This window comes from Mauremys mutica, chromosome 12 (assembly GCF_020497125.1).
Source record: "Mauremys mutica isolate MM-2020 ecotype Southern chromosome 12, ASM2049712v1, whole genome shotgun sequence".
In the NCBI taxonomy this organism is placed as follows: Eukaryota; Metazoa; Chordata; order Testudines; family Geoemydidae; genus Mauremys; species Mauremys mutica.
The window spans coordinates 8,009,927-8,034,248 of NC_059083.1; the positions used below are offsets into that span (position 1 = coordinate 8,009,927).

Below are 24,322 nucleotides of genomic sequence, written 5' to 3' on the forward strand. Positions count from 1 at the left end.
ATATTATTCTATAGTATTACAGCTTTTTTTTATGGAAGGGGCCCCCAAAATTGCTTTGCCCCAGGCCCCCTGAATCCTTTGGGCGGCCCTGAGGCGAAGACAAACAAATGCGGCTTGAGAACACATGCAGGCTGTTTATTTTGTCAGCATCCCATACGTAAAATTTATAATTTGTGTTTAACAGTCAGAGAAAGCTTTAACTTCTTGAATCTTAACATCTACTGTCATTAATGATTGTCAGGCCCTCTCATTGGCTGAACCTCCCCCAACTTTCCAGAAATATGAACATTTAAATAGACACAAATAGAAAAAAAAATGCTTAAAACGAAACCAGTGTTATGCATGGAAATTACAACTTGAAGACTGCCAAGCTTTGCTGTAGGTACTGGGTTAAGGAGTGGGGCTTTTTTTAATCTATATGGCTACTGGGGCCATCATGCCCTTCATAGCTTGTGGAGGCTGGGCACCAGCGACTCCTTGCATTCCTCCAGTCCCCAGAAACAGGCAAATTAGGGATTAGTGGCACTGTTGGGGCCTCTCTCCACCCCTTCAGCCTGCAGTGCCCCTCGCTCCCCCCAGCGCTCCTGCCGGGGAGCAGGGGCTTCCTGAGGGTATGTCCACAGTGCAGCGGGGAGTGAGAGTCTCAGCTTGGGTACACAAACATGCTAAAAATAGTCTCATCTTCGCTGCAGCCCCAACCCCAGCCCCAACTGCACCATCTACAGAGCTATTTTTAGCATAAGTCCATGGACCCTCTTCTGGGCCGCTCGCTCCCAGATGTGGTGTAGACACAGCCAGTACATCCACCATCACTTGCTCGTCCTAAGGCGTGCGAGCTCGGGACTCCCATCTAATCATTTTGCCCCCAGAGCTCTCAAAGCACATCACAGAGTTCAGTGTCATTACAACATTGTATAGGTGGAGAAACTGAGGCACGGCACAAGAAAGGGATTTGCTCCAGGTCACGTGACCAAGCCAGGAATAGAATACACCTTTCCTGGTTTCCTCTCTAGCCACTGGGCATCCGCACACAGACACATGCACACAGACAGACACACACACACACACTGCTCCCAGCAGCACTAGGGAACAAAGGGACTAGATCAAGGACTCAAATTCCCTTATTTTGGCAACTGTTGCGCCGCATCAGCTTAGAGGAAGAGGGCAGAGTCTCTATATAAAGACCTTTGAATTCATCCTCATGGGGCAGGAGCGCTTTCCTGGGCACTGACGTTCTCATTTCTTCACACCGTGACAGCGTCTTTCTGGCAAATCCACTTGAATTCGGCGCTGCAGGTTTCCGAGTTGATCCGGTTCCCCTTTACCACCCCGCAGCTGTTGGATGCAACAGGACCCGAGACCGGGAACCTGCAGAGCGAAGGAGAAAGGTAGTGATAGATGGATTAGAGAGACCCTCCTTTCGCAGTGATGGGACGTTGGGATAGGGGCCTTGATGATAGTGTAACCCATGGCTGAGTGCCTCTACTAATCTCATGGGCTGGCTCCTTATCTCAAGCTGTAACAGCTCTTGCTTTTAGCTCTGAAGGTCCCCAGTTCAGTCCCCGGGCTGTCAGCCATCACAGCAAAACCTCCCAGGACAGGAACTGAGTTAGGCTGTCTCAACATCCGTCTTCCCCCATTCTGATAACCACTCCCCATTATTAGGGCCCCACAAGCCTCCGGGGAGATCCTGGCCCCCCTTGAAGTCACTGGGAGCTTTGCCAGGATCATTTCACTTCTGCTTTCTTCTTGTGGCCGATTCCTCTCTTGCTCACTACCAGTTTAACAACACGGATGCCCAGATCCACAAAGGTATTTCAGCTCCTAACTCTCATTGAATTCAATGAAAGTTTGCACTCCTTGCGTTGATCATTATAAAGCTTCTGTAGCCAATGGTATTAGTTTATTGCTCATTTCTTCTATGGTTATAATCAACTAGCAGGTTATGTCGTATATAATCATTGTATGCTCAATAGAGTTAAGTGGTAGGATAAGAATGATTAGTATCTGGAAGGGTTAATTATGTATTCGGTATTTAAGTAACAAGGGCTGAAACACACAGCTGCAGGCTGAGGCCTGCAAGATTTTAGCTTAGCTGTTGGTGTAAAGAAATGCTGACATAAGCAAGTGACCGAAGAACAACCCAATGTCCTAAGATTATGGAAAAAGTGGTATCAAGTGGTGTCATTGTGAAAATCTAGCTGGAAGATTAATTTTAAATCATAAAAATGCTGTAAAGGCACATCTGTTTCCAACATGTATCTTAACCACAGGACACAGGTTGTGCATCAATGCTAGTGAGAATAGAGAGAACCTACACGACCTATAGAAAGCGGGGTACTGTATGTTTCTAGAGGACATCAGACCAATAAGGAAAAAGAGGGTTGACACTTTTATGGGCATGCACAGAATGTAGGTATAGATCGAATCACATAAGGAAGATGCCCAGAGCAGGAAAATTGAGCTCCTTATGGGAAACTCCAGCAGGAACCATCCCTCGGTTGATGGGCAATCCATGTGAGACCCATCAGTCCCTAACACTACTGTTAAGGTTGTGAGTATATTTGTAACTTGTGCATATGTCTGTGTAGAATTTCTATATGCAGGGATCTTCATAACCTTCATAAAATTTGTAAAACAGAGACACTTTGTACTTGTGAATGAATGTCTGTGTGGTCACTGCCCTTGGTCTTTATTCGTTCCTAGAGACTCTAAATCTGTAGCAAGTAGCAGAGGTGACTTTCACTCCATCGAAACTGTAGGGACCACATCTGAACGCACAGTGGCATAATACCACATTACAAAACTTACTCAAAATAAAATACAAGGCTACACTGCTATCTCTTCAGCTAACCAAAGAAAAGGTGAAGAGGTGACTTGATACCTACATGGGGAACAAATGTTTAATAACGCGTTCTTCAATCTAGCAGAGGAAGGTCTAACACAACCCAGTGGCTGGAAGTTGAAGTGAGACAAATTTAATCTGGAAATAAGGCATACATTTGTTAACAGTGAGGGTAATTAACCACTGGTAGAATAACTCAAGGTTCATGGTGGACTCTCCATCTCTGACCATTTTTAAATTGAGTGGATGTGTTTCTAAAATATCTGCTCTGGGGTTTATTTTGGGGGCAGTTCTCTGGCTTGTGTTTATATAGCAGGTCAGATTATATGATTACACTGGTGGTCCCTTCTGGCCTTGGACTCTATGAAGATGGGGAAACTGAGGCACAATGGGGTGAAGAGGTTTACTCAGCCTGGGACTAGAAATCAGGGCTCTTAATTCCTAATCCTCTCCTTGTTTTATTATCAGACCTTGCTGTCTCCCAGAGTTGGGACTAGAACCCAGATGGGCTAATCCAAGGCCCTGGAATCAGTAGGAGCCAAAGGAGAAACAAAGGAGCCCTGATTTATAGCCCAGTTGCAGAGCAGATGGTTGATTTAAGAACATTTGAATCACAGCTACGACCAAGTCGTCCATGAAACCTGAGCCCCTGCTGGGATGCTAGGAGAGATTCCTTTCCAAACACGCACAGCCCTGCACTACAGCTCTGTGGAATCTGAGCCCAAATGTGCAAACTTCAGAATGAGCAAATCATAGAACTGGAAGGGACCTCGAGAGGTCGTCTAGCCCAGCCCCCTGCACTCGTGGCAGGACTATTATCTAGATCATCCCTGACAGGTGTTTGTCTGACCTGCTCTTAAAAACCTCCAATGACAAAGTCTCCACAACCTCCCTAGGCAATTTATTCCAGTGCTTAACCACCCTGACAGTTAGGAAGTTTTTCATAATGTCCAACTTAAACATCCCTTGCTGAAATTTAAGACCACTGCTTCTTGTCCTATCCTCAAAGGTAAAGGAAAACAATAGTTCTCTGTTCTCCTTGTAACAATCTTTTATATACTTGAAAACAGATATCACCTCTCAGTCTTCTATTCTCCAGATTAAACAAACCCAATATTTTCAATCCTCCCTCATAGATCATGTTTTCTAGACCTTTAATGATGCTCTTCTCTGGACTTTGTCCACATCTTTCCTGAAATGTGGCACCCAGAACTGGACACAATACTCCAGTTGAGGCCTAATCGGCACGGAGTAGAGCAGAAGAATTACTTCTCGTGATTTGCTTACAACAATCCTGCTAATACATCCCAGAAGGATGTTCTCGTTTTTTGCAACAGTGTTACACTGTTGACTCATATTTAGCTTGTGATTGACTATGACCCCAACATCCCTTTCCACAGTGCTCCTTCCTAGGCAGTCATTTCCCATTTTGTATGTGTGCAACTGATTGTTCCTTCCTAACAAATCAACAAATGCAGAGGAAAAATATAACTTAGCCACAGTGAATCTGCAGGCAACACTCACAATGTTTGATTTAAAGGGGAGCCGTCCACCCAGGTCCAGTTTCCAGTGTGGGATGTGTTGTTCAGGCCGATCCAGATGTGGTTTGTACCGTCTGTGATAGTGTTTATGAAATCCTGGGTGTAAAGCAAGCAGCTGGGTGACTCTCACACAGTCTTACACTCCCTGCATATACAGAGACACACACACCCCCTGCCACCCCCACCTCACCAGGAGATCTATCAGAGACCCAAAACATGCAAGGAAAATGAATTCTGACCCAATGAGGCCAGCACACTGCATGATACCCTCTCACTGGAGAGCTTCAGTGGTACTGAAGAATAGACCTGTTTCCCTGAGAGTTGCTGAGTGGTAAAGGAGTACAAAATTAGTGGCACTACATTAATTCACACCAGCTGGAGAACTGGCCTTGTGTATTTCACTTTACCATCTCCTCTTGGTCCTGGATCACGAGCATTTGTGAATTCCTCAATTCACAGTCCTTCTGGCTCGCATTCCAAATCTGGCTCCTTTTAGAATCCCAGTAGCACTTTCCCTTGTGCGCCTGCCAGTCCTTGGGGCAGAGTGCGCACCTGGCTCCCACTGGAAGAAGAAACAGAGACGAACTCACATAAAGCCAATATTTTTTTCCCAAGCCATTCAAAAGCCCTAGCCCTCAGTGGGCGCTAGGGGCCAGATTCCCAGCTGGTGTTGGTCAGCATGGAGCACATCAATTTACACCAGCTCCGGATCTTGCCCTAGAGCAACATAAATTACTATCCGATTTTGCCATGGGGGGGGGGGGAGGGAGAGAAATTTATTTCTCCCCTTTTCTCATAACTCAGAAAGAGCTGCAGGGATTTCACTCAAACTCCCTGCACGCACCGACCCCATATGATATAATAAATATTTGTCACAGACCAAGAAAATGAAGTTTGACCCTGGAAGTTGAATAGGGTGACCAGACGTCCCGATTTTAGGGTCTTTTTCTTATATAGGCTCCTATTACCTTCCCATTCCCATCCTGATTTTTCACATTTGCTGTCTGGTCACCCTAAAGTTGAATCTCAGAGTGTTTGCTGGCTCTAATTACGGTGCGGGGTGAGCTGTAGAGTGAGAACTACCCCCATGTGACCACTAGAGGTCACTGCTGCCATTAACACAGGTGAGTACTGGGGGGTCTGGGTACGTCGCAGGTCTCTGCTGAATATAGGATTGTTATTGAATTGGTTAGTTGTATTGCAGTAGCCCGAGCTGGGCACTAAACAAACACGGCACAAGACGACAGTCCCCACCCGCAAAGGGTATTTTTGTTATCTGCATTTTAGTAACACCTAAAGGCCACGCTGCCTTTATTTAGGGGAACTTGACTGCTACTCAAGAGATCTTGAGTTCTGCCACTGAGCTGCTGGGTGACCTTGGGCAAGTCACTTCTGGTTCCCCTCCTGCCCTGTTTAGGTTGCAAACTCTGCCAGGCAGGGACTGTCTGTTAGTGTGTGTCTGTGCAGCACCCGTCACAGCGGGGCCCTGATCTCAGCTGGGGCAGGGACTGTCTGGGCCTCCATGTGCTACTCTAATGGACATAGTGACAGTCTCTACCCCAAAAGCTCAGTCTAAATAGAGAAAACATCCAAAGAAACGATCAATATCCATATTGTACAGAAGGGGAAACTGAGACCCGAGAGATGCAGTGATTTGCCCAGGCTCAGACAGGGAGTCTGAGACAGAGCCAGGCGTTGTACCCAGCTTTGCTGTGTCCCACTCTGGCATGTGAGCAGTGAGCTTTTCCAGCAGATGTTGAATGTCCATAGTCATTCCACGTCCCCCCTGGCTCCCAAGATTCCCCAGCTCAGGTATTTCCCAGACTCCGAGCCCGGCATGGAAATCAGTTCAGAGACAGCCTGAGCTGAGATTACCTGCAGGGCCGCTCCGGGCTGGGTCACACAGACTCTGCCTGAGACGAGATATGAAGGCCTCCTGCTGGATGTCGCATTTGCCGCTGCAACTGGCCTGTCCAGCCTGGAAACCTTCCAAAAAGCACCAGTGCAGAGGGAGGTTAGGAAAGAGCTTCCTTACACACCATAAGGAGTTAGGTCACATTTCATAGCACCATGGGCAGGGAAGAGAGAAGGGGAATGAATCTGGGCCCAGTTCCCCATTGTCCTGCACCTTGTGGTGTCATTTACACTAGTGCAGATTGCCGCCATCTGCTCTGGTAGCAGAGCGAGTAAATACCATCGTATTGTCTGTGCTTTTTTTAAATTATTTTTTTCAATTAAATACCAAAAAAAACCCCACAACCCAAACCAGTTTTTCACTTCTGTTTCCCTTTCCCCTTCTTTTTCCCCTCCTCCATTTTCTCATTAAAAAGGGCTGAGGGAAGGAAAAAAGGGGAAAGAATGGGAAAAATATTTTCAAATGTTTAGTTAAAAACCCCAGGAAATTTAAAAAGTTTAGCCAAAGCCTTTGTAAAAAAAAAAAAAAAGTTCAATTAACAAAAAAATTGGACAAAAAAAAAAAAAAGGCAAGCTGGTGCATTTAGTAACACTTTGCGCTTGTTTTCCCACTGGAGTGAATGGCTGGGCAGCAGGGAACCAGACCCATGGAGACAGGTTTCAGAGGGGTAGCCATGTTAGACTGTATCCGCAAAAACAACGAGTCCTTGTGGCACCTTAAAAACGAACACATTTTTGGGGGCATAAGCTTTCGTGGGCTAAAGCCTGCTTCATGAGCTGTATCGAGTCAGACCCATGGAGGTGAGCTGGTCTGGAGAACATGGTGGGAACAGCCCCATTCATGCCCCCACTGGAGAAGATGAACCATAGCTGGTGGGAGAATTGAAGAAAATTGCCACTGTAGGCAAGAGGCCTGATTCTCACTTACCCGGTTCCTGCACTTGCAATAGGCACCGAGGTAGAAGGGTTACAGACATAAGAGCTGCCATATTGAGTCAGACCAATGACCCATCTAGCCCAGTATCTGTCTCTGACAGTGGGGGACAGGTGGGGTCCCAGAGGACGTCTAAAGGGTAGAGCTGTGGGTTAAACATCCCCAGGGCCTGGAGGAAGCCAGCGCCTGTGCCAGATACTTACCCCAGACATGCTGAGCAATCACAGCCAACACCAGGAGGACACACACAGCCCCTAGAACTCCCACAGCAACTTTATAACCGTCGAAGACGGGAGGAGAGCCTGTAAAAATTCAAACGTGGGGAAACCGTTTCAGTGAAGGATAAAAGTAGCCATGGAGGGATTTCCTGCTAAACCTACCAACCGGATTGTTGTACTAATCTTGGTCCATTCCCTGCAATTTCCACACCTAAAGTTTTGTTGGCCTCACTTGCAGGGTTAGCGCGACCATCGCAGTGTAAGATCTTTGGGGTAGGAGTTGGGTTACACAATTAATAGAAGTAATACAGTAGCACCTAGAAGGCCCAGCTGAGATCAGGGTTCCATTGTGCCGGGCGCTGCACAGACACACAGGGAGAAACAGGCCCTGCCCAGAGGATCACCTTCTATAATTAGACTAGACAGACAAAGGGGAAAAAGAGGCACAGAGGCTTGACCAAGTTCACAAGCAGGGACCTAACCCAGGTCCCCTGGCTTTTACCCTACCCAGTACACCATGGCACGCTAGAGAGATATACTGCTATTTCAGGCCAGGCCAGCCAACAGTTCTTAACAACTTTTTTTCCAATTACTGTCAAGAGAATCAGCAGACAATACAATTAAGCAGCAGGAGTGTAGGTGTTGTCACACTGGATCAGAGCATGGGTCCATCTTATACAGTCTCCTGTCTCGGATAGGGACCAGTACCAGATGCAGTCAAAGGTGGTATAAGAACCCCATCGCTATAGCAACCAGTCTGGATGCCAAGAGCTCTGATGCTTACCCAGCTCCCTGACCAGTCTCCTTTACTGGTCTCTGTGGCGCTATTCTGAACAGCCGCCACAATAATTTTATACCATCGAAAGCGCTGTCAGAAAAACACTTGTTCACTCCCTCTTGGAGCTGTTGAAAAAAAATGTTGCAGCCATGTCAGAAAATGTGGATGAGTTTTTCATGAGTGTTTATGAAAGGGAACTAAAAAGGGCCAAAGTGGCGTTTGAAAAGCAAAGCACTAACAGTGTCAAATCAACAAGATGCTTTAAATAGAGCAGAAGCAGGAACAATCTCTGCAAGAATAAGTTAGTCTGCTGGATAACCGTGATTTTAAGGAAGATAAGGACATTTCTGAGAAGCTAAATATCTTTCTTTGCATCAGTCTTCACTACAAAGGGCGTGGGGTGGATTCCTACTCTAGCTCTGCTCTTTGCTGATAATAATGTTGAGTTCCGATCAGAGCCTGAGAAACAAAAAGAGGAAATTGATCATTTAAAAAAAGTCATAAAATCACTCAACTGTGGTTGAGAATGTTAACCTCTTTTCTTTTTAAATGGCACTTTTCTGTTTTGAACCAAAGCCCTCTGTCCGACTCTGCTGATCTGAAATTGGGACTGAAAGAGATTTTGCAGAACAACAAACAGGCAAAAAACATTTTTTGTCTTCACATTTCTGATCCCTTTTTTTAAACTGCAGGAGTTTGGGGAAAAAAATCAAAATATTTTTGCAAAAAATTCCATGTTTGAAGCGGGGCAAAAAAGGCCATTTTTTCCCAAGGAAAACCTGTTTCAAAGGTTTCAATAACCTTTGGTTGTGCCCTCACTGAAACCTAAAGGGCAGACGCCCTTACCGAGTGGACAGTGTAGATTGGTTTATAGAGCAGTACCTTGGCTCCGGTGCTGAGATGGCTGGGTTGAGATTATCCTCTTCGTCATGATAGCGTAACCATTTTCATCCTCCATCTTCTGATGCCTGTGTCGGGTTTGGTTTCTAACAGAGGATTGAAGAATAAGAAGAGAAGCCTGTGGATTCCGGCTGGTCCCCACAAGCCTATAGAGGAAGTACTGGCTCCTCCCCAAGAATCAGGTGTGAAACCACAACATGCAGAAATGCTGGTGTCTGATGGATCCAGGCATGACAGTGGAGCCAGATGCTAAGGAGGTATGGGCAGGTGTCACATGGCCATATTCCCGACCTCGGGGGCCAGATGTTCTTTGGGAATAAGGCAGCGTAGCTCTGCTGAATTCAGTAGAGCTGTATACTGACTGACACGTGCTGGGAGTCTGCCCCATTGACTCCAACAGAGCTAGAGTCGATTCACCCCAGCCAAGAATCTCGTCACATGGACTCCAGTGGAGCTACGGCCCATTGACCCCTGCTGAGGATCTGGGCCCACTGACGCCAATTGTGTGACAGATGATTGACACCTGCTGGGAATCTGGGCCCATTGACTCCAATGGAGCTATGGACGATTGACACCTGCTGGGGATCTGGGGCCATTGACTCCAATGGAGCTATGGACAATTGACACCTGCTGGGGATCTGGGCACATTGACTCCAATGGAGCTATGGACGATTGACACCTGTTGGGGATCTTGGCACATTGACACCAGTTGAGTGACAGACTATTGACTCCTGCTGGGGATCTGGGCACATTGACTCCAGTGGAGCTATGGATGATTGACACCAATGTAGTGACAGCCGATTGACACCAGCTTGAGATCTGCCCCATTGATGCCAGTAGAGTTATAGGCGATTTATACCAGGTGGGGATCAGGTTCAGAGCAGTTTGTGGGGAGGAGACCTTGATAAGAACTAGCTGATAAGAACGGTCATACTGACTCAACCCAATGGTCCATCTAGCCCAGTATCCCGTCTCTGACAGTGCTCACTGTCAGATGCTTCAGAGGGAGTGAACATAACAGGGCAATTTATTGAGTGATCCATCTCCTGTCATCCTGTCCCTGCTTCTGGCAGGCAGAGGCTAGGGACACCCAGACCAGGGGGGTTATATCCTCAGCCATCTTGGCTAATGGCCATTGATGGAGCCAGAGGTGAAAGTGGGCCGGTGCAGCACTCCGGTATGAGCCAGCACATGGCCTGCACGCACACAGCCGACTTTTGGCTCCCTACCGTCAGTGGCATTGTCAGAACCTACCGGCAGAGTGCCGATGGGGGGGGGGGGGAAAGAAAAAGGGGCAGCTGCCCCAGACCCCAGCTTTGGGGGCCCCTGTGGAGCCCAGGGCAGCCCGGGGGGCTAGTGGGGGACCTGCTTCCAGCTGGGAACAGGGGTCGAGCCCATCCCTGCACTGACTAGCAGCAGTAGGAAGAGGGGCAACCCAGCCCCAGCCGCTTCCCGGCCCCGGCACTCACCGGCAGTGGCAGGAAGTGGAATGTCGCAGCTGGGAGCTGGTAGAGTGGAGGGGGCTGGGTCTGGGTCTTTCTGCTTCCCCCCCCCCCCATCATCAGTGGTAAGGCTGCTGGGCCCCATGCAGGGTGCACCGGTAAGTCTTGGCATCTACTTTCACTCCTAGTTTAATTCATTTTGAACCCTGTTATACTTCCGGCCTCCACCACATCCCTGGCACTGAGTTGCACCGGTTGACTGTGCGTTGGGTGAATTACTTCCTTTTGTTTTAAACCTGCTGCCTATTCGCTTCACCAGGTGAGCCCTAGTTCTTGTGTTATGTGAAGGGGTAAATAACACTTCCTCAGTCACTTCTCCGGACCAGTCATGATTTTATAGACCTCTATCATATCTCCCTCCCCCCCCCCCGCAGGTTTTTTACCCTCTGCTCACACTGCATGTGTTTCACACACTTCAGTTTGATCATATCTGCATTACCACCCACTGCTGCCAACCACAGTGAGGGATCACAGGGCAGCTGCGATGAAGCCAGCTTCCTGTGGGTCAGCCATTGCTGATGTGTGGGAAGCCTGTTTTCCATTTGCTCACCTTCAAGCCAGCACTGATTGGCTGGCCTTCTCCTGCTGGTTCACTTTGGGCACAGCCCATCCTTCCTGTGTAAACAGCAATGGGGGTGGGGGGTAGAGGACAACACTGCAGCTTCCTGCCTGGAGCGGGGCCCAACTCATCTGTCTGCAGTGGAGTTTGCTCCCTTGCTTGGGAGGCTTGAACACTTGGATCCAGAGAGATGTGCCAACGTCGGCCTATCATCCAGTGGCCATGCACAGAAGCCGGATACCCCAATCCGCCAGTCCCAGGGAAGTCTGTCTCTCCTCTCCCCACCAGCTTCCTGGTAGCCCAGCTCCCCCGGACAGGGGTGTTATAGAAACACACGATTGATCTGGGACCATCTCCATCCCCCCTGTAACCCCACTGAGGGCAACAGCCTGGTGCAAAGGATGAACATGTCAACTGAGCTAATTAATTGGTTGATAGACTTATACCAGGGGTTATTTGAATCCCTGCAATGTAACAAGTTTGATGCTGGATTTCCTAGCCTCTGGGGACTGTGCATTGGGACAGAAGGGGTTTGAAGGAGGTAATGAAGTCAGTCCAAACTGAGACAGCCGGAGGGAGATGTTTTAAAAGGAAGAGCCCTGCTCACGTGCAGGCAGAGTGAACAGCTCTGAGACTGAACCTCTTCTCAGGGAGAGTGAGTTAAGTTTCTGTTGCTTCATGCTGGCTTTAGGCATAGAGCACCCCACAACTGCACAGGAGGGTGGGTGGAGAAGCCCAGGGACTCACAAGGGGGTGCTCTGGTAAGGACATGCTATAACAAACCAAATTTGGTCCTGGTGTGAATGAGCGAGACTCCCTATGGTGGGAATGCCAGCAGAGCATGCTCATGCTAGGAGAGGCTTGAGCTTCTAGCGCTGGGGATTGGGGCGTGAATTAAATGCCAGTCACTTTACACTCTGGTGGTAGGACTTGCTTTACAATAGCAGCCAGAGAAAACTCGGCTTCACTCTCACTTAACCAAGTAAAAGCAGGTAATACTGACACCTAGTGACCAGGAGACATTTGAGCACATGCTGCCCAATAGCCATGAAAGCCATTTGGCTATAGGACACTGGAATATTGTACTAGCCTTGCTAGGCCAGTGTCCTATCACCAAATAAAAGAAAGGGGGCAGGAGGCTGACTGAACCTAGGGGAGAGGTTTGCATTGGAGACCCCAGCGAGCTAGAGCCAATGCTCGCTCCACAGAGGGTTGGAGCTTCTCAAGAAGCCAGGAAGATGCACGATAGGTTAAAAAAATATTTAGATAGATGTGATTTTATTATTGCCTGTATTACAGTCGCATCAAGTCTTCAGCAGAGATCAGTGCCCCCCTGTGCAAAGATAAATGAGACACTCCCTCTACTGTATAGCTTATAGTCTAAATAGAAATCTGGTCACAGACAAAAGGGACAGGCACAGAGATAAATACAATAAGTAAAAACAGATAAAAAACAAACAATCACATTTACTTATGATCAAGGCTACGATTTTGGCACAGGTATTTTTATGAGAACTCCTGTGACAGGACATGGGGAATAAATAAATCACGGATGCCCAAACCCTGCTGCCTGGGGTTGAATTACTGGTATTTTCAAGAAGTCGTGGAGGGCTCTTGTTAAAAAAAAAGAATCTCAGTGTCTGTGAGCTCCATCACAGATTCGTAGCCTTACAAGCTACATGGAGGAGTATTTCATTGTAAAGATGGGAAACTAAGGCACAGGACAGTAGAAGGCCAGATTTTCAGAGTAGCTCAATTCCCAGTTAGGCAACAGCATGAGCCTTCGGATTAACACCCACTCACAGTCTGAGCTCTTGAATATTCAGCCCTGAGAGACTCACCCATAGACAGGGGGTTGGTGGAAGACCCAGGTGTCCCAGACCAGAGCCTTAAGTGCAAGGGCATCCCTGGCCTCACATGGGGAGAAGTCACATCCAGGCTAGTGCAATGATCAAAGCTGGTCAACATACACACAGGAGGCGCCTGCACCTCAGCCATTCAACGCTATTAAAGTGTTGCCTCTCGGCGACATTGGGGCAGCCAGCTCAGTTCCCGGGGCTGTACCACCTCTCCATTCAGTGGGATCTCCTCACCAGCCTCTCCATCTCAGGTTCCAGCCTCGTGCCAATGTGAGACACAGGCCAGCATGTAAACAGGTATCTGCTGAGTCCGAGATCCCTTCCTCTTCACAACCATGACGGGTTCCTGGTCCTTCTCTCCCATGTTTCCAGCAGACATAAAGTGCAGTAGCAGTAAACAAAGCAGTGATGAACCCCAATGATATCCACACGCCATAGTGGCTTCTTGGCTCTGGAAAGAAAGCCAAGGATAAGAGTCAGTTTAGACACAGCTGGATTAAGAGAAGATGGGTTGCCCAGAGTTAGAGCCCTCGCCTAGGACTTGGGAGACAAGGGTTCAATTTTCTGCTCTACTAGTAAGTCTCTCTCTGAGCCTCAATTCCCCCTCTCCAGTGTGGATAATAGCACTGCCCTATTGCAGGGAATGTTGTGATGCTGAATCCAAGGTGCTCAGATACTAACATGACGGGGGCCAGATAAGTACTTTAGAACGAGCCTTATTGAGAACAAGCTGGCCTCTGCTACAAAGATCTGTGTTTGTACAGCACCTAACACTCTGGGGTCCTGGCTATTAACCCAAGGCAAATAATACATGGTAATTAAAGTCACTCAGACTAGAGTGAGGGTAATCCTGTGTTGCTGCCTCTCATGAGGTTTGGTGCTTTCCTTAAAGCCCCAGCTCCTGGAGTCCTGTGATTAGAGACTCTCTGCTTTCACTTGGGTTTTCTCAGTGAAGGTTTCTAGCCCTCATGGCTGTGGGGAGAGAGTTTGAAAACACAGCCCCTAGAGGTAGGTGCAAAAGGGGGGACAGAGGCTGAGCATCTAGCTAACTCCCTTTTGAGCCCCGGTATAGTATTGGCCTTCACAACACCCTCTGGCAAGGAGTTCCAGAGGTTAACAGTGCATTATGTGAAAAAATACATTCTTATGTTTGTTTTAAACCTGCTACCTATTAATTTCATTTGGCCGCCCTTTGTTCTTGTATTATGAGAAGTAGTAAATAAGGCAGTGTTACTTTCTCCACACCACTCATGGTTTTATAGACCTCTATCATATCCCCCCTTAGTCACCGCTTTTCCAAACTGAAAAGTCCCAGTTTTATTAATCTCTCCTCATACAGAAGCCGTTCTATACTCTAATCATTTTTGTTGCCCTTTTCTGAACCTTTTCCAGTTCCAATATATCTTTTTGAGATGGGGCGACCACATCTGCACCCAGTATTCAAGGTGTTGGCGTACCATGGATTTGTAGAGAGGCAATATGATATTTTCTGTCTTATTATCTATCCCTTTCTTGATGATTCAACATTCTGTTTGCTTTTTTGACTGCCGCTGCACACTGAGTGAATGATTTCAGAGAACTATCCACAATGACTCCAAGATCTTTCTTGAGCGGTAACAGCTAATTTAGACCCCATCATTGTATCTGTATAGTTAGGATTATGTTTTCCAGTGTGCATTACTTTGCATTTATCAACATTTAAAAGTTCATCTGCCATTTTGTTGCCCAGTCACCCAGTTTTGTGAGATCCTTTTGTAGCTCTTTGCAGTCTGCCGGGGATTTAACTATCTTGAGTAGTTTTGTATCATCTGTAAATTTTGCCACCTCACTGTTTACCTCTTTTTCACAGGGCTCTAATTATCTGACAGCCCCCGGGTGATCACTGGGATCAAGACACAAACGCCTCAAGTTCTGGGTAAAAAATGATCAGGCGCTAACCCAGTTCTGCACAATCCCGCTGGGAAGTGCTCCTGTAAAGAGATTCGGGTCATTAACACTTACCTCCCTCAGGAGAGCCATTGGAAAGCATCCCTCGGCTACTTCCCTCTCCAGTTGGGCTGGCAGCGGGAGTCTCAGATATAGGCGGTGGGAATGAGACAGGACCTGTTGGCAAACAGTAGAGCACAGATTTCAAGGCAAGGAGACACTATTAGGTCAGCTGATCTAATCTCCTGTATAACCCAGGCCAGCGAACCTCACCCAGGGATTCCTGCATCCAGTCCATATCTGGGGCGGAGCTAGAGCATTTTTTTCCTGAAAGTCGTCCAGTCTTGATTTAAAGACTCCACAGTGATGGGAGGCTGCGATCCACAGCATCTTGCAGGAAGCAGTAACGCAATATCTAAGCTCTGATCTAGCCCTCCTGCCCATCACCGTAGTATTGTGCACCTCATAGTCCTTTTAAAGCATTTATCCTCCCAACATCCCCCCATGGTGGGGAAGCACCGTTATCCCCTGTACCAGGGCAGTTTGCTCTCGGGCTGGAGAGTTTAGGGCTAAGCCAGCCCTGATCACGGGAATCATCCCATCCAAAGGGAATCTGGAGATTCCAATATAAAGGGCAGGGCAGGGGGGGGTTGGTTGAAAGAAAGTTGAGCCTGGCAGCAAGCTAGGGAAGCCCAGGAATCAGGAGATGTATTGAGCTGAAACGGATACAATACTTGGTGTGTTTTGGGACTGCTGAATTCTGCATTTGGACAAACTCCGTTGTCAGCCTGGAGAAGTGCGGTTTGACAATTTTGGGTGGAAAGATAGCTCAGTGGTTTGAGCATTGGCCTGCTAAACCCAGGATTGTGAGTTCAATCTTTGAGGGAGGCGTTCAGGGATCTGGGGCAAAAGTCTGTCTGGGGATTGGTCCTGCAGGGGGTTGGACTAGATGACCTCCTGAGGTCCCTTCCAACCATGATAGTCTATGAAAGTGACTGGAACCTGTGAGAGTTCATAAAGGGGCCCTGATGAAGAAACAGAGGCAGATTGGTGGCCATGATACTATATCCCCTGACAGAGGCGCACACCCCCCCTCCCCCGACAGATTTGTAAAGATATTTAAGTGTTGCTGCACACAGGGTCACAATGCCTAACTGAGTTAGGAGCCTACATCTCTTTTCACAAGGGATTTAGGCAGTTAGGAGAAAAGATCCAATTGACAGACAGAATCTCAGCTCCCATGTGCTGAAATGCCTTTTGGAAGAGAGTTAGGCTCCTAAATCAGTTAGGGGCTGCGACACTGTGCATAGCAACGCCTAAATATCTTTACAAATCTGTGGCTAAGTGACATGACCAAGGTGTCACAGACAGTCTGTGGCAGAGCTGGAATTGACCCAGTCTCCCCTGAGGTGGCAGACCAAGCACAAGGCCCTCCTTTCTCCCAAACATGAGAGGAGAAACAGAGGCCCAGAGGGAGTCAAACACCACAGCAAGTATTCAGCACTTCTCATCCATAGATGTCCAAGTGCTTTGCAGAGGCAGTCAATATCTTCCCCATTTTACAGATAGGGAAATGGAGGCACAGGGGGGCAACTTGCCCAAGGTCACCCAGCAAATCAGGGACAGAGCTCTGAATGAAAGCCAGGTCTTTGAAGGCCCAATCCAATGCCTTACCCACTTGACCCATCTGCCTCCAAGAAAGCAATCCCTGTCTACAGGGATCTCAGGGACAGAGAGGCCAGAAGAACTATGCAGCTCTAAACAACATCCACTTCTGCACATCGGATGAGAGGAAAGAGGCTGTGTGTGAGACTGAACTGAGTCCCACTGGCAGGGCCGCCCAGAGGATTCAGGGGGCCTGGGGCAAAGCGGGGGAGTTGCGGTGGCGGTCCAGATATTCGGCAGAGGGGGGCCCCTTCAGTCGCTCTGCGTCTTTGGCAGCACTGAAAGGCCTCCCGCCGCCAAAATGCCGTCTGAAGGCCCAGACCATCGCCAGGCCAGAGGCAAATTGCCCCACTCCCTCTCTGGGAAGCCCTGTCCACTGGCTATAAACCTCGAGGCAAGTCACCTGGGAAACTTACCAGGCACCGTCAGATTGATACGAGCCGTGCAGGTTTTAGAAAGGTCAGTAATGACTTGGTATTCTCCTGCCATCCATTCACTTGCATTCTTCACAGTAAAGAGGAGCCGGTCTGATAGAGAGATCCGTCCCCGGTACGTGCTGTTGTAGTAATTCCGCTTTCCTTGATTAGTTAACAACAGGATGGAGTGACAAGCAGAGTCGGAGGCGGCGGCCGCGATGGTGGTTTGCATCTTATACAAAGTAGATACCGGTATATTCTTAGGTATGTTAATTTCAACATGCCCAGAGGAGCCTTCAGGCACAGACAGGTTATAGAGGCGACAGGCTCCAGGCCCTAGAAGGAAAAAGTGTATGAGCGACAAGTGGATTCTAAACTGCTCTTGTGGAAGACAACGATTTCATCTGGAGAGGAAGCAGGCACGCGGCAGGTCCCGGCTCAGGAGCAGAGCTAAGGCTCAAGGCGTGGATGGCAGAAGGCTGCAGGTCAGGACTATGGGGCACTGGCAGAGCTGTGGGCAAGGGCGGCAGAATCTTCCCAAGTGTGGGGGGGGGCAGGGGCCTCCACCCCCTCTGTGGCCCTGCCCCCTCTTACCCTAGATGCCCCACCTCTGGCCAAGCCGGAGTGGGGCTGGAGAGCCCAGGCCCCTCCATCTGCCTGGGGCAGGGCCCCCCCCCAAGAGCAGCCCCTGGCCCGTGTCTTCACCCCCCAGACCCTCTGCCCAAGGCGGTGGAGTGTCCGCGGCTCCCCACAGCTGCCTGCGTGATTGTTACCCCCCCCCGGCTCCAGCAGGGGGCAGGGCCTCGGAGCCACAGCCCAGCCGTGGCAAGAGCCACGCAGGCACCTGCAGGGAGCCAGATGCTCCGCCTGCCTTGGGGTGGGAGGTGTCCAACGGGCAGGGACACAGGCCAGGGGCTGTTTTTGGCTCCACCCCAGGCAGGTGGAGGGTCCATGGCTCCTCACAGCTGCCCAGGCTCCCCAGTCAGGCTCCAGCTGCCAACCTGGTGGGGGGAGGGGGGAGGAGAGAAGAGGAAGGGCAGGGGCCAGCCACCACCTCCACCCCCACCCCCGGCTGGGGGTGGGGCAGCTCTGGGCTGGAATAGTTGTGGGTATCCACAGAGCTCAGGGGCGGGGGGAGCCCAGGGCTTGAAGGAAGAAGTGGGGACTGAAGGTCAGGACAGAGGAGCATCCGCAGAGCAGGAAGGTGGGAAGCCAGGGGCTGGAATAGCAGTGGGAACATGGGTCAGGATTAAGGTGAATTGGCAAAGCTAGGTGGGAAGCCCAGGGCTAGAAGAACTATAGGGCACCAGCAGAGCGGTATATAATGAACCCAGGACTGCAAGTTGCAATGCTGGGGTATGGGATGGGTGCAATACGCTCCATGGAAAGGGAGACAGACCTGGGCTCCCCCATGGACTCATCCCTCAGCCGAGCATCCCTGGGGGCTGCTGCAGGGGAGGGCGGGGCTGCTGGAGATGCGCCCTGCTACCACTAGAGATCTGAGGCTGCAATCCCAAGCCAGCTCCACTCAATGGTAATTAAGGGCCAGGATTTGCAGGGCCAGATTCTTGTCCCATTTCATCACCTGGCTGAGAGCCACCTCTAGAGTGCTCAGCAACCCTCCCCCACCCCAGGCGACACTTCAAAGACCCCCCAAAGTCCAGATTGTGGGGTTGGGGGAGCAAGAGGTGGGGGTAAATATGATTAAGAGCCACCAGCACACCTTGCCCTGCCCCACAAACACCCCCCCCCTCCCATCTCCTGCCCTGGTACCCCATGTTGGCCAATAAAATCAATCTCTGCCTCAGATTCCCGCCACACACACACACACAGTAGCAAAGTGACTCACAGTAAAAGTATGTGGGTGTGCACGCGCGCAATCTGAGGCACTGATTGATTTTATTGGCCAACGTGGGGTACCAATGCAGGAGATGGGAGGGAGGGTGTTTTGTGGGGTAGGGGTAAGGGGTGCTGGTGGCTCTTAATCATATTTACCCTCACCTCTTGCTCTCCCCCTGCCTTATAATCTGGACACTTAAATCTAGATTACACACACACTTTTACCATGACTCACCTTGCCACCACTTGCAAGAGGCCAGTCCAGCCTGCCAGTGAAGATCCATTTCCCCACCACCACCACCCACTCACAAGTACAGATCCAGCTCCTTATTTTCCAGCCCTGCCTTCTCCCCATAGCAATAAGGGAAAGACACCCTCCTCCAACTTGTCCCCTGCCAGGTGGTGTGGCTGGCTCCGGCACAATAAGGGGCCAGTGAGGTTGGATAAGGGGCAGGGGATCCCGGGGGGGGAGGGGGTGTGGTCAGGGAGTGGTTGGATGGTGCGGAGGTTTGGGGGAGGCGGGCGAGGTCCCAGGGGTGGTTAGGGGTCAGGGCAGTCAGGGACTGGCAGCAGGGGTTGGATGGGGGTGGGGTACCAGGAGGGCTGTTAGGGGTGGAGGGTCCCGGGAAGGGGCAGGCAGGGGACAAGGAGCAGGAGTGGATGGGGGAGGGGGTTCTGAGGGGGTCAGTCAGGGAGCAGGAAGTGGGAGGGGGCCAGGCTGTTTCAGGAGGCACAGCCTTCCCTACCCAGCCCTCCATAGTTTTGCAACCCCGCTGTGGCCCTTGGGCCAAAGAAGTTTGCCCACCCCTGCTCTAGCTGCTACCCTGCAGCAGGAGGATGGCGGATGGATCATCCATCCCTAGCAGCCTGCTTCCCGCATCCCCAGCAGGAGAATTCCACCCCCACCTCCCTATTCTGCCACAATCTGAATTAAGGATCCCACCATATCCCCCAGGAACCCAGCACAGCTGTGTCCCCCTCCCCTTACCTCCACTACCCATCCCCCCCCCCGCTCACCTGCCACCTGTCCGCACCCTGCGGCCAGCCAGAGGGACCCAAGAAAGATCAGTCCCCACATTGGTCCGAGTAGCAGCTGCTAAATGCGTCTGTCCCCTTCCGTACACACGGGGACAATGGTTGAAATTTTCTTGGAGGCTTGTATTTCCCGGGAACTTGTACAGACAAGTCGTGACCTTGCGTAATCCAACCCCATTGGCTGGCTCCGGGTGCCAGCTGACAGGATCTCCTCCCTACGGGGACAGAGGGCAAACACTGAAATATCCTGGATTGCAAAGCAAACCCGGAAGCATCCCCCACCTCCACCCACACACATGGGCTGGAAGAGAACCAGGTTTTGGAGGCCAGGAGGTTGTTCAGACGGACGCTGGACTGGCTCGAAAGAGAGACGGATCATTGGAGCCCTGAGCGGATACAGACATTTGGATGCGCGTTCCACATTTTATGGGTATCCGCAGCAGAGCCCTAGCTCACTGGTAGAGAATTGCGCTGATGCAAAAATCCGGATCCACATCGGATCCGCAAAGATCGTAAACACCGCACCCCATCTGCGGACAGGCCGTGGATTTGCGGGACCCGACACATTAGCTTCTCTAAAACGCCCAGCCAAGGACGGGAGAAACTGACACACATGCGCAAAGGAAAGCGCAAGATGAGACAGAGGAAGCTTGTTTTGTGAGGAGGAGATGGGTGCGTGCGTGTGTGTGTGAGAGAGAGAGAGAGGGGCAGATACCTTTCAGCTTTACCCACCTCCAGGGTGATTTGCAGCTGTACGAGCTCCCAGCCCAGCAAACACCAGGCCACATAAGTAACTTTGCTCACTTGGGTCCTCCTCCTCTGAGCAGTTGTGCAGAGCTGTACCTCCAACAGACCAAACACCGATCTGACTGTACTCTGTGGGAAGTCCCACACCGCACGTGATTGCAGGATCCCACCCACGCTGGGATAGCATTTTTCAGACCAAGATGGTTTCCCAAGTCATCTGTATCCCCTCCTCCTGCCCTAACCTACCCCACGCCCAGAGCCAGGGATAGAACCCAGCAATCCTGACTCCCAGTATCCCCCCTTCCCGCAGCACTAACCACTAACCACCACTATCTCACCAGAGCAGAGGTTTTCTGTTCTAGTTCCGTCCAGTCCTTACTAAGAAGCTGCTTTGCTGGCCAGCAGGGAAGCACCCGTGCAGGCTAGTGGGGCTGAATGAGAAATCCTACGTTTGGAGCCTGCCTTTCACTGGGGCTTAGAGGCCAGGGAAAAGCCTGGGAGTGAGAGATGCATGGTCCAGGGCTGCTCCTGGGAAGATGGAAGGTCTTAGGCAGCACCCACACCCCTGGGAGCTCTGACCCTCACCTCCCTCCTAGCCCTCCCCCTCCCTGAACACAGAGCAGCCATTCTAAGCGGGGGGTGGCGGAGGCATAGGGAAAAGAGGCTTCAAGGCACTGCTACAAAGGAAGTTCACAGCTTACCTGCTGGCAGGCCCCCCTTTCTGTGTAGCATCCCCTGCAGATGAGCCTCTGAGCCATCTCCCCCTCCCTAGGCACAAGCAGCCACATCTGCTCTGCAAACCCAAATTCCAGGCCAGCACCTAAGCATGGTAAAAAAAACAAAACGCGGGATTTAGCCGTGCCTGTCTGGAAGCCTGGTGATTGGCTGATATTAGCATACTGTCCTCTGATTGGATACGGGGCAGGGCGGGCGGAGCCAGCAGCAGAGAACAGCGTGTAGCAAATTAACAGCGATCAGCATAACGCGCGGGAAGCTGCCGGGCCGAGAGGAGCCTCAGCTGCTCTGAATTCCCGCCCAGCGGTTGGTGTACAGTGGCCGTCGCTTTAGCAGAGTCAACGGGCCAGATCCCCGGGTGAAACCACTTCTCTAACCATTAGACCACGCTCCCCTCTCAAAGCCAAGAGTGGAACAGCCAGTAATTGCTCCCTTGCGTGCGGCCAGCTAGGAAATAGCTTGTGTAAAACCCGCTGCCAGTGTCACTCAAGGCAGGACTCCATAACTAGAGACCATGTAGGATGGCACAGGCCAGAGAACTGCCCCAAATACTTCCCAGAGCAGCTCTGCCCTGCTCACGTTTACTGGCCACTGGGCACGAGGGAGGGACCCGGAAATCAGCCTCTTCCCCAGCTGTAATAAATAAAAAACAAGCAGCCACAGGGGGTCCAGCTTTGCCCACTTGGGGGATCAGCCCTGGGCCCTCCTGGTCTCTTCTGCTCCGTGAGGAAAGGAGCAGAGGCTGCTGCCTCTGCAGCTTCTCTCCTTACAGTGGAGGGAGGTGATTTCGGAATATTTTAATTTGCAAGCTAGTTTCACATGAGGCAGGGCAGACGTGCAGGTATGGGGGCAAGTGGGAACACATAACAGTGCTTGCAAACCGTATCTATTCAACGCATAACATGAGGCAGCAGGAGACACTGAGCCAAAATACCGGAGTCAGTTTAGTGGGGCTAATACAGTTGGGACTGAGAGCAGAATTTGGAGCATTGTAGTTATGGCATAAATTGGGTGGCTAGAAGGCTAGACGGGTGTCAGATGGCAGGAGAACGGAGCTGGGAACAAAAGGATAAGGGAAATCGGTGCATTCAGATAGAGAAGCTAGGTTGTTACTATGCTGTGTGACTGCACTGCTGTGTGTCTGTGCTGTCCTGGACCCCCAAAATCTCTCCCTCTAGTTTAGTCTATGTAAATCCTTATCCCACAGCCCATGGGATTATTGGTGCTTGCCTAGAGCCCTGGTTCTCAACCAGGGGTATATGTATGTACCCTGGGGGTATGCAGAGGTCTTTCAGGGGACACATCAACTCATCTAGATCTTTGCCTAGTTTTATAACAGGCTACAGAAAAAGCACTAGCGAAGTCAGCGCAAACTAAAATTTCAGACCGACTGGCTTGTTTACACTGCTCTATAGACTACACACAGACAGGTAAGGACAATATTTATATTCCAATCGATTTATAATTATATGATGAGAAAGGAAGCAAATTCATAGTAACAGTGGCTGTGACACTTTGGTATTGTTATGTCTGATTTCATAAGCGAGTAATTTTTAAGTGAAGTGAAACTTGGGGGGACGCATGCAAGACAGATCAGCCTCCTGAAAGGGGTGCAGTCATCTGGGAAGGCTGAGAGCCGCTGGTCCAGAGGCCAGTAGGTATACGTCTACACAGCAACGGAAAACCCGTGGCTGGCCCATGCCAGCTGACTTGGGCTTTCGTGGCTTGGGCTATGGGGCTGTTTCATTTTTGTGTAGACTTCTGGGCTCTGGGACCCTCCCACCAGGAAGAGTCCGAGAGCCTGAACTGCAGGCTTAGCCCAGATGTCTACACAGCAATGAAACAGCCCTGCAAGCCCAAGTCAGGTGGTACGGGCCAGCCACAGGTGTCTACTTGCTGTGTAGACATGCCCTGAGTTTCATGCAGGCACTACGCTGGTTCTGGCACCACGTGGCCTGTCTGTCTGAATATTTATCCTGTGCTGATCCTACAACTTTCCTGAGTCATCTCCACTGAGTGAGCCCTGTGACTAATCAGTGGCGGGAACAGCCAGTCACAGGAAAACGTGAGCCACCCATATGTGACTGTGAAGAATTTGAGCAGTGGTGGTGTAGCTGTATCTGTCCAAGGATCTACAAGGTGGGTGAGAGAGCTTTTACTGGACCAACTTCTGCTGGGGAGAGAAACGAGCTTTCAAGCCTGTCTATTCCAAGCTCTGCTGCTGGGTGAGTGTGTGTGTGGGGAGGTAAATTGCTTTCCCCTCCCCCATGCCTCAGTTTCCCCATCTGTGAAATGGCACAAATAATTTTTGTAAAGTGCTAGAAGATCTACTTTATGAAAAGTGCCAGATACAAGCTAGATATTATTATTATTATTAATATTATTACATTTTATTTATTATTAAAGATTGTGAGGAGTTCAAATACTCTGATAAGGGGAACCCTATGGCTAGAGCCCCACTGATCTGGGGGGGAAACCAGAAAAATCTGACATCCATAGGTGTAAGTAAGGGGAAACTGAGGCCCACACAGGGCCATTTTCCATGTGACAGGCTGCTGCCTACATATATTGCAGGTGGCCCCTTTAATGTGCCATGCGCTCTTGGCGCACAGCTCAGCCTCCGTCAGCAATGAATTGTGCCACTCTAGTGATTTCTCTGTAGGCCCCCTGTTGGCATGGCGGGTCCCTCCCCGCACAGAGCCTCCTGCAGGAGTTGCGTTTCCCACCTTCTTCACTGGACCCAGGCTGCTCAAAAACAGGTTGCAGTGGGTAGGGAGACACTGATCAGAGTGAAGACCCAAGGCAGTGGGAACCTTGCCTACCCCCACCCCTCCTACAGTTGCTCTTCCATGTGCACCATGCCATAAAGGGGGAGGAGGGGGTGTGTTTTTTAAACCCCTGCAGAGGCC

General features: G+C 50.2%; 2 protein-coding genes across 3 annotated transcripts; both read right to left on the reverse strand.

The window, feature by feature from the left end:
* Positions 1-248: 248 nt before the first annotated feature.
* LOC123344968 (killer cell lectin-like receptor subfamily F member 1) lies at positions 249-9,277 on the reverse strand. Its single transcript, XM_044981472.1, has 6 exons — positions 9,113-9,277; positions 7,438-7,536; positions 6,262-6,372; positions 4,794-4,948; positions 4,370-4,482; positions 249-1,368 (listed from the first exon to the last, which is right to left on the reverse strand). The coding sequence occupies exons 1-6, from the start codon at positions 9,186-9,188 to the stop codon at positions 1,245-1,247; spliced, it is 678 nt and encodes a 225-aa protein (XP_044837407.1). The 5' UTR covers positions 9,189-9,277; the 3' UTR covers positions 249-1,244.
* Positions 9,278-12,812: 3,535 nt separating this feature from the next.
* On the reverse strand, positions 12,813-21,995 carry LOC123344966. 2 transcript variants are annotated; one of them, XM_044981470.1, is made up of 6 exons: positions 21,791-21,995; positions 21,380-21,498; positions 19,914-20,146; positions 17,058-17,393; positions 15,052-15,153; positions 12,813-13,501 (listed from the first exon to the last, which is right to left on the reverse strand). In XM_044981470.1, the coding sequence occupies exons 3-6, from the start codon at positions 19,972-19,974 to the stop codon at positions 13,281-13,283; spliced, it is 720 nt and encodes a 239-aa protein (XP_044837405.1). In that variant the 5' UTR covers positions 19,975-20,146; positions 21,380-21,498; positions 21,791-21,995; the 3' UTR covers positions 12,813-13,280. The 2 variants fall into 2 exon arrangements, with proteins under 2 accessions (XP_044837405.1, XP_044837404.1); XM_044981469.1 differs by lacking the exons at positions 21,380-21,498; positions 21,791-21,995 and adding an exon at positions 20,664-20,797.
* Between the last annotated feature and the right edge of the window lie 2,327 nt (positions 21,996-24,322).

Bases quoted from the DNA above. Each gene is read 5' to 3' on its own strand.
- LOC123344968 (XM_044981472.1), bottom strand. From the start codon at position 9,188: ATGGAGGATGAAAATGGTTACGCTATCATGACGAAGAGGATAATCTCA. The intron at 4,949-6,261 runs GTAATCTCAGCT...TTCTTCTTCCAG, and splicing joins AGCCCGGAGCGGCCCTGCAG to TGGGAGCCAGGTGCGCACTC. The intron at 4,483-4,793 runs GTAAAGTGAAAT...CTTTACACCCAG, and splicing joins TCCAGGACCAAGAGGAGATG to GATTTCATAAACACTATCAC.
- LOC123344966 (XM_044981470.1), bottom strand. From the start codon at position 19,974: ATGTGGGGACTGATCTTTCTTGGGTCCCTCTGGCTGGCCGCAGGGTGC. The intron at 17,394-19,913 runs GTGAGCGGGGGG...TTTTCCTTCTAG, and splicing joins AGGGTGCGGACAGGTGGCAG to GGCCTGGAGCCTGTCGCCTC. The intron at 13,502-15,051 runs GTAAGTGTTAAT...CTTTCTTTCCAG, and splicing joins CAATGGCTCTCCTGAGGGAG to AGCCAAGAAGCCACTATGGC.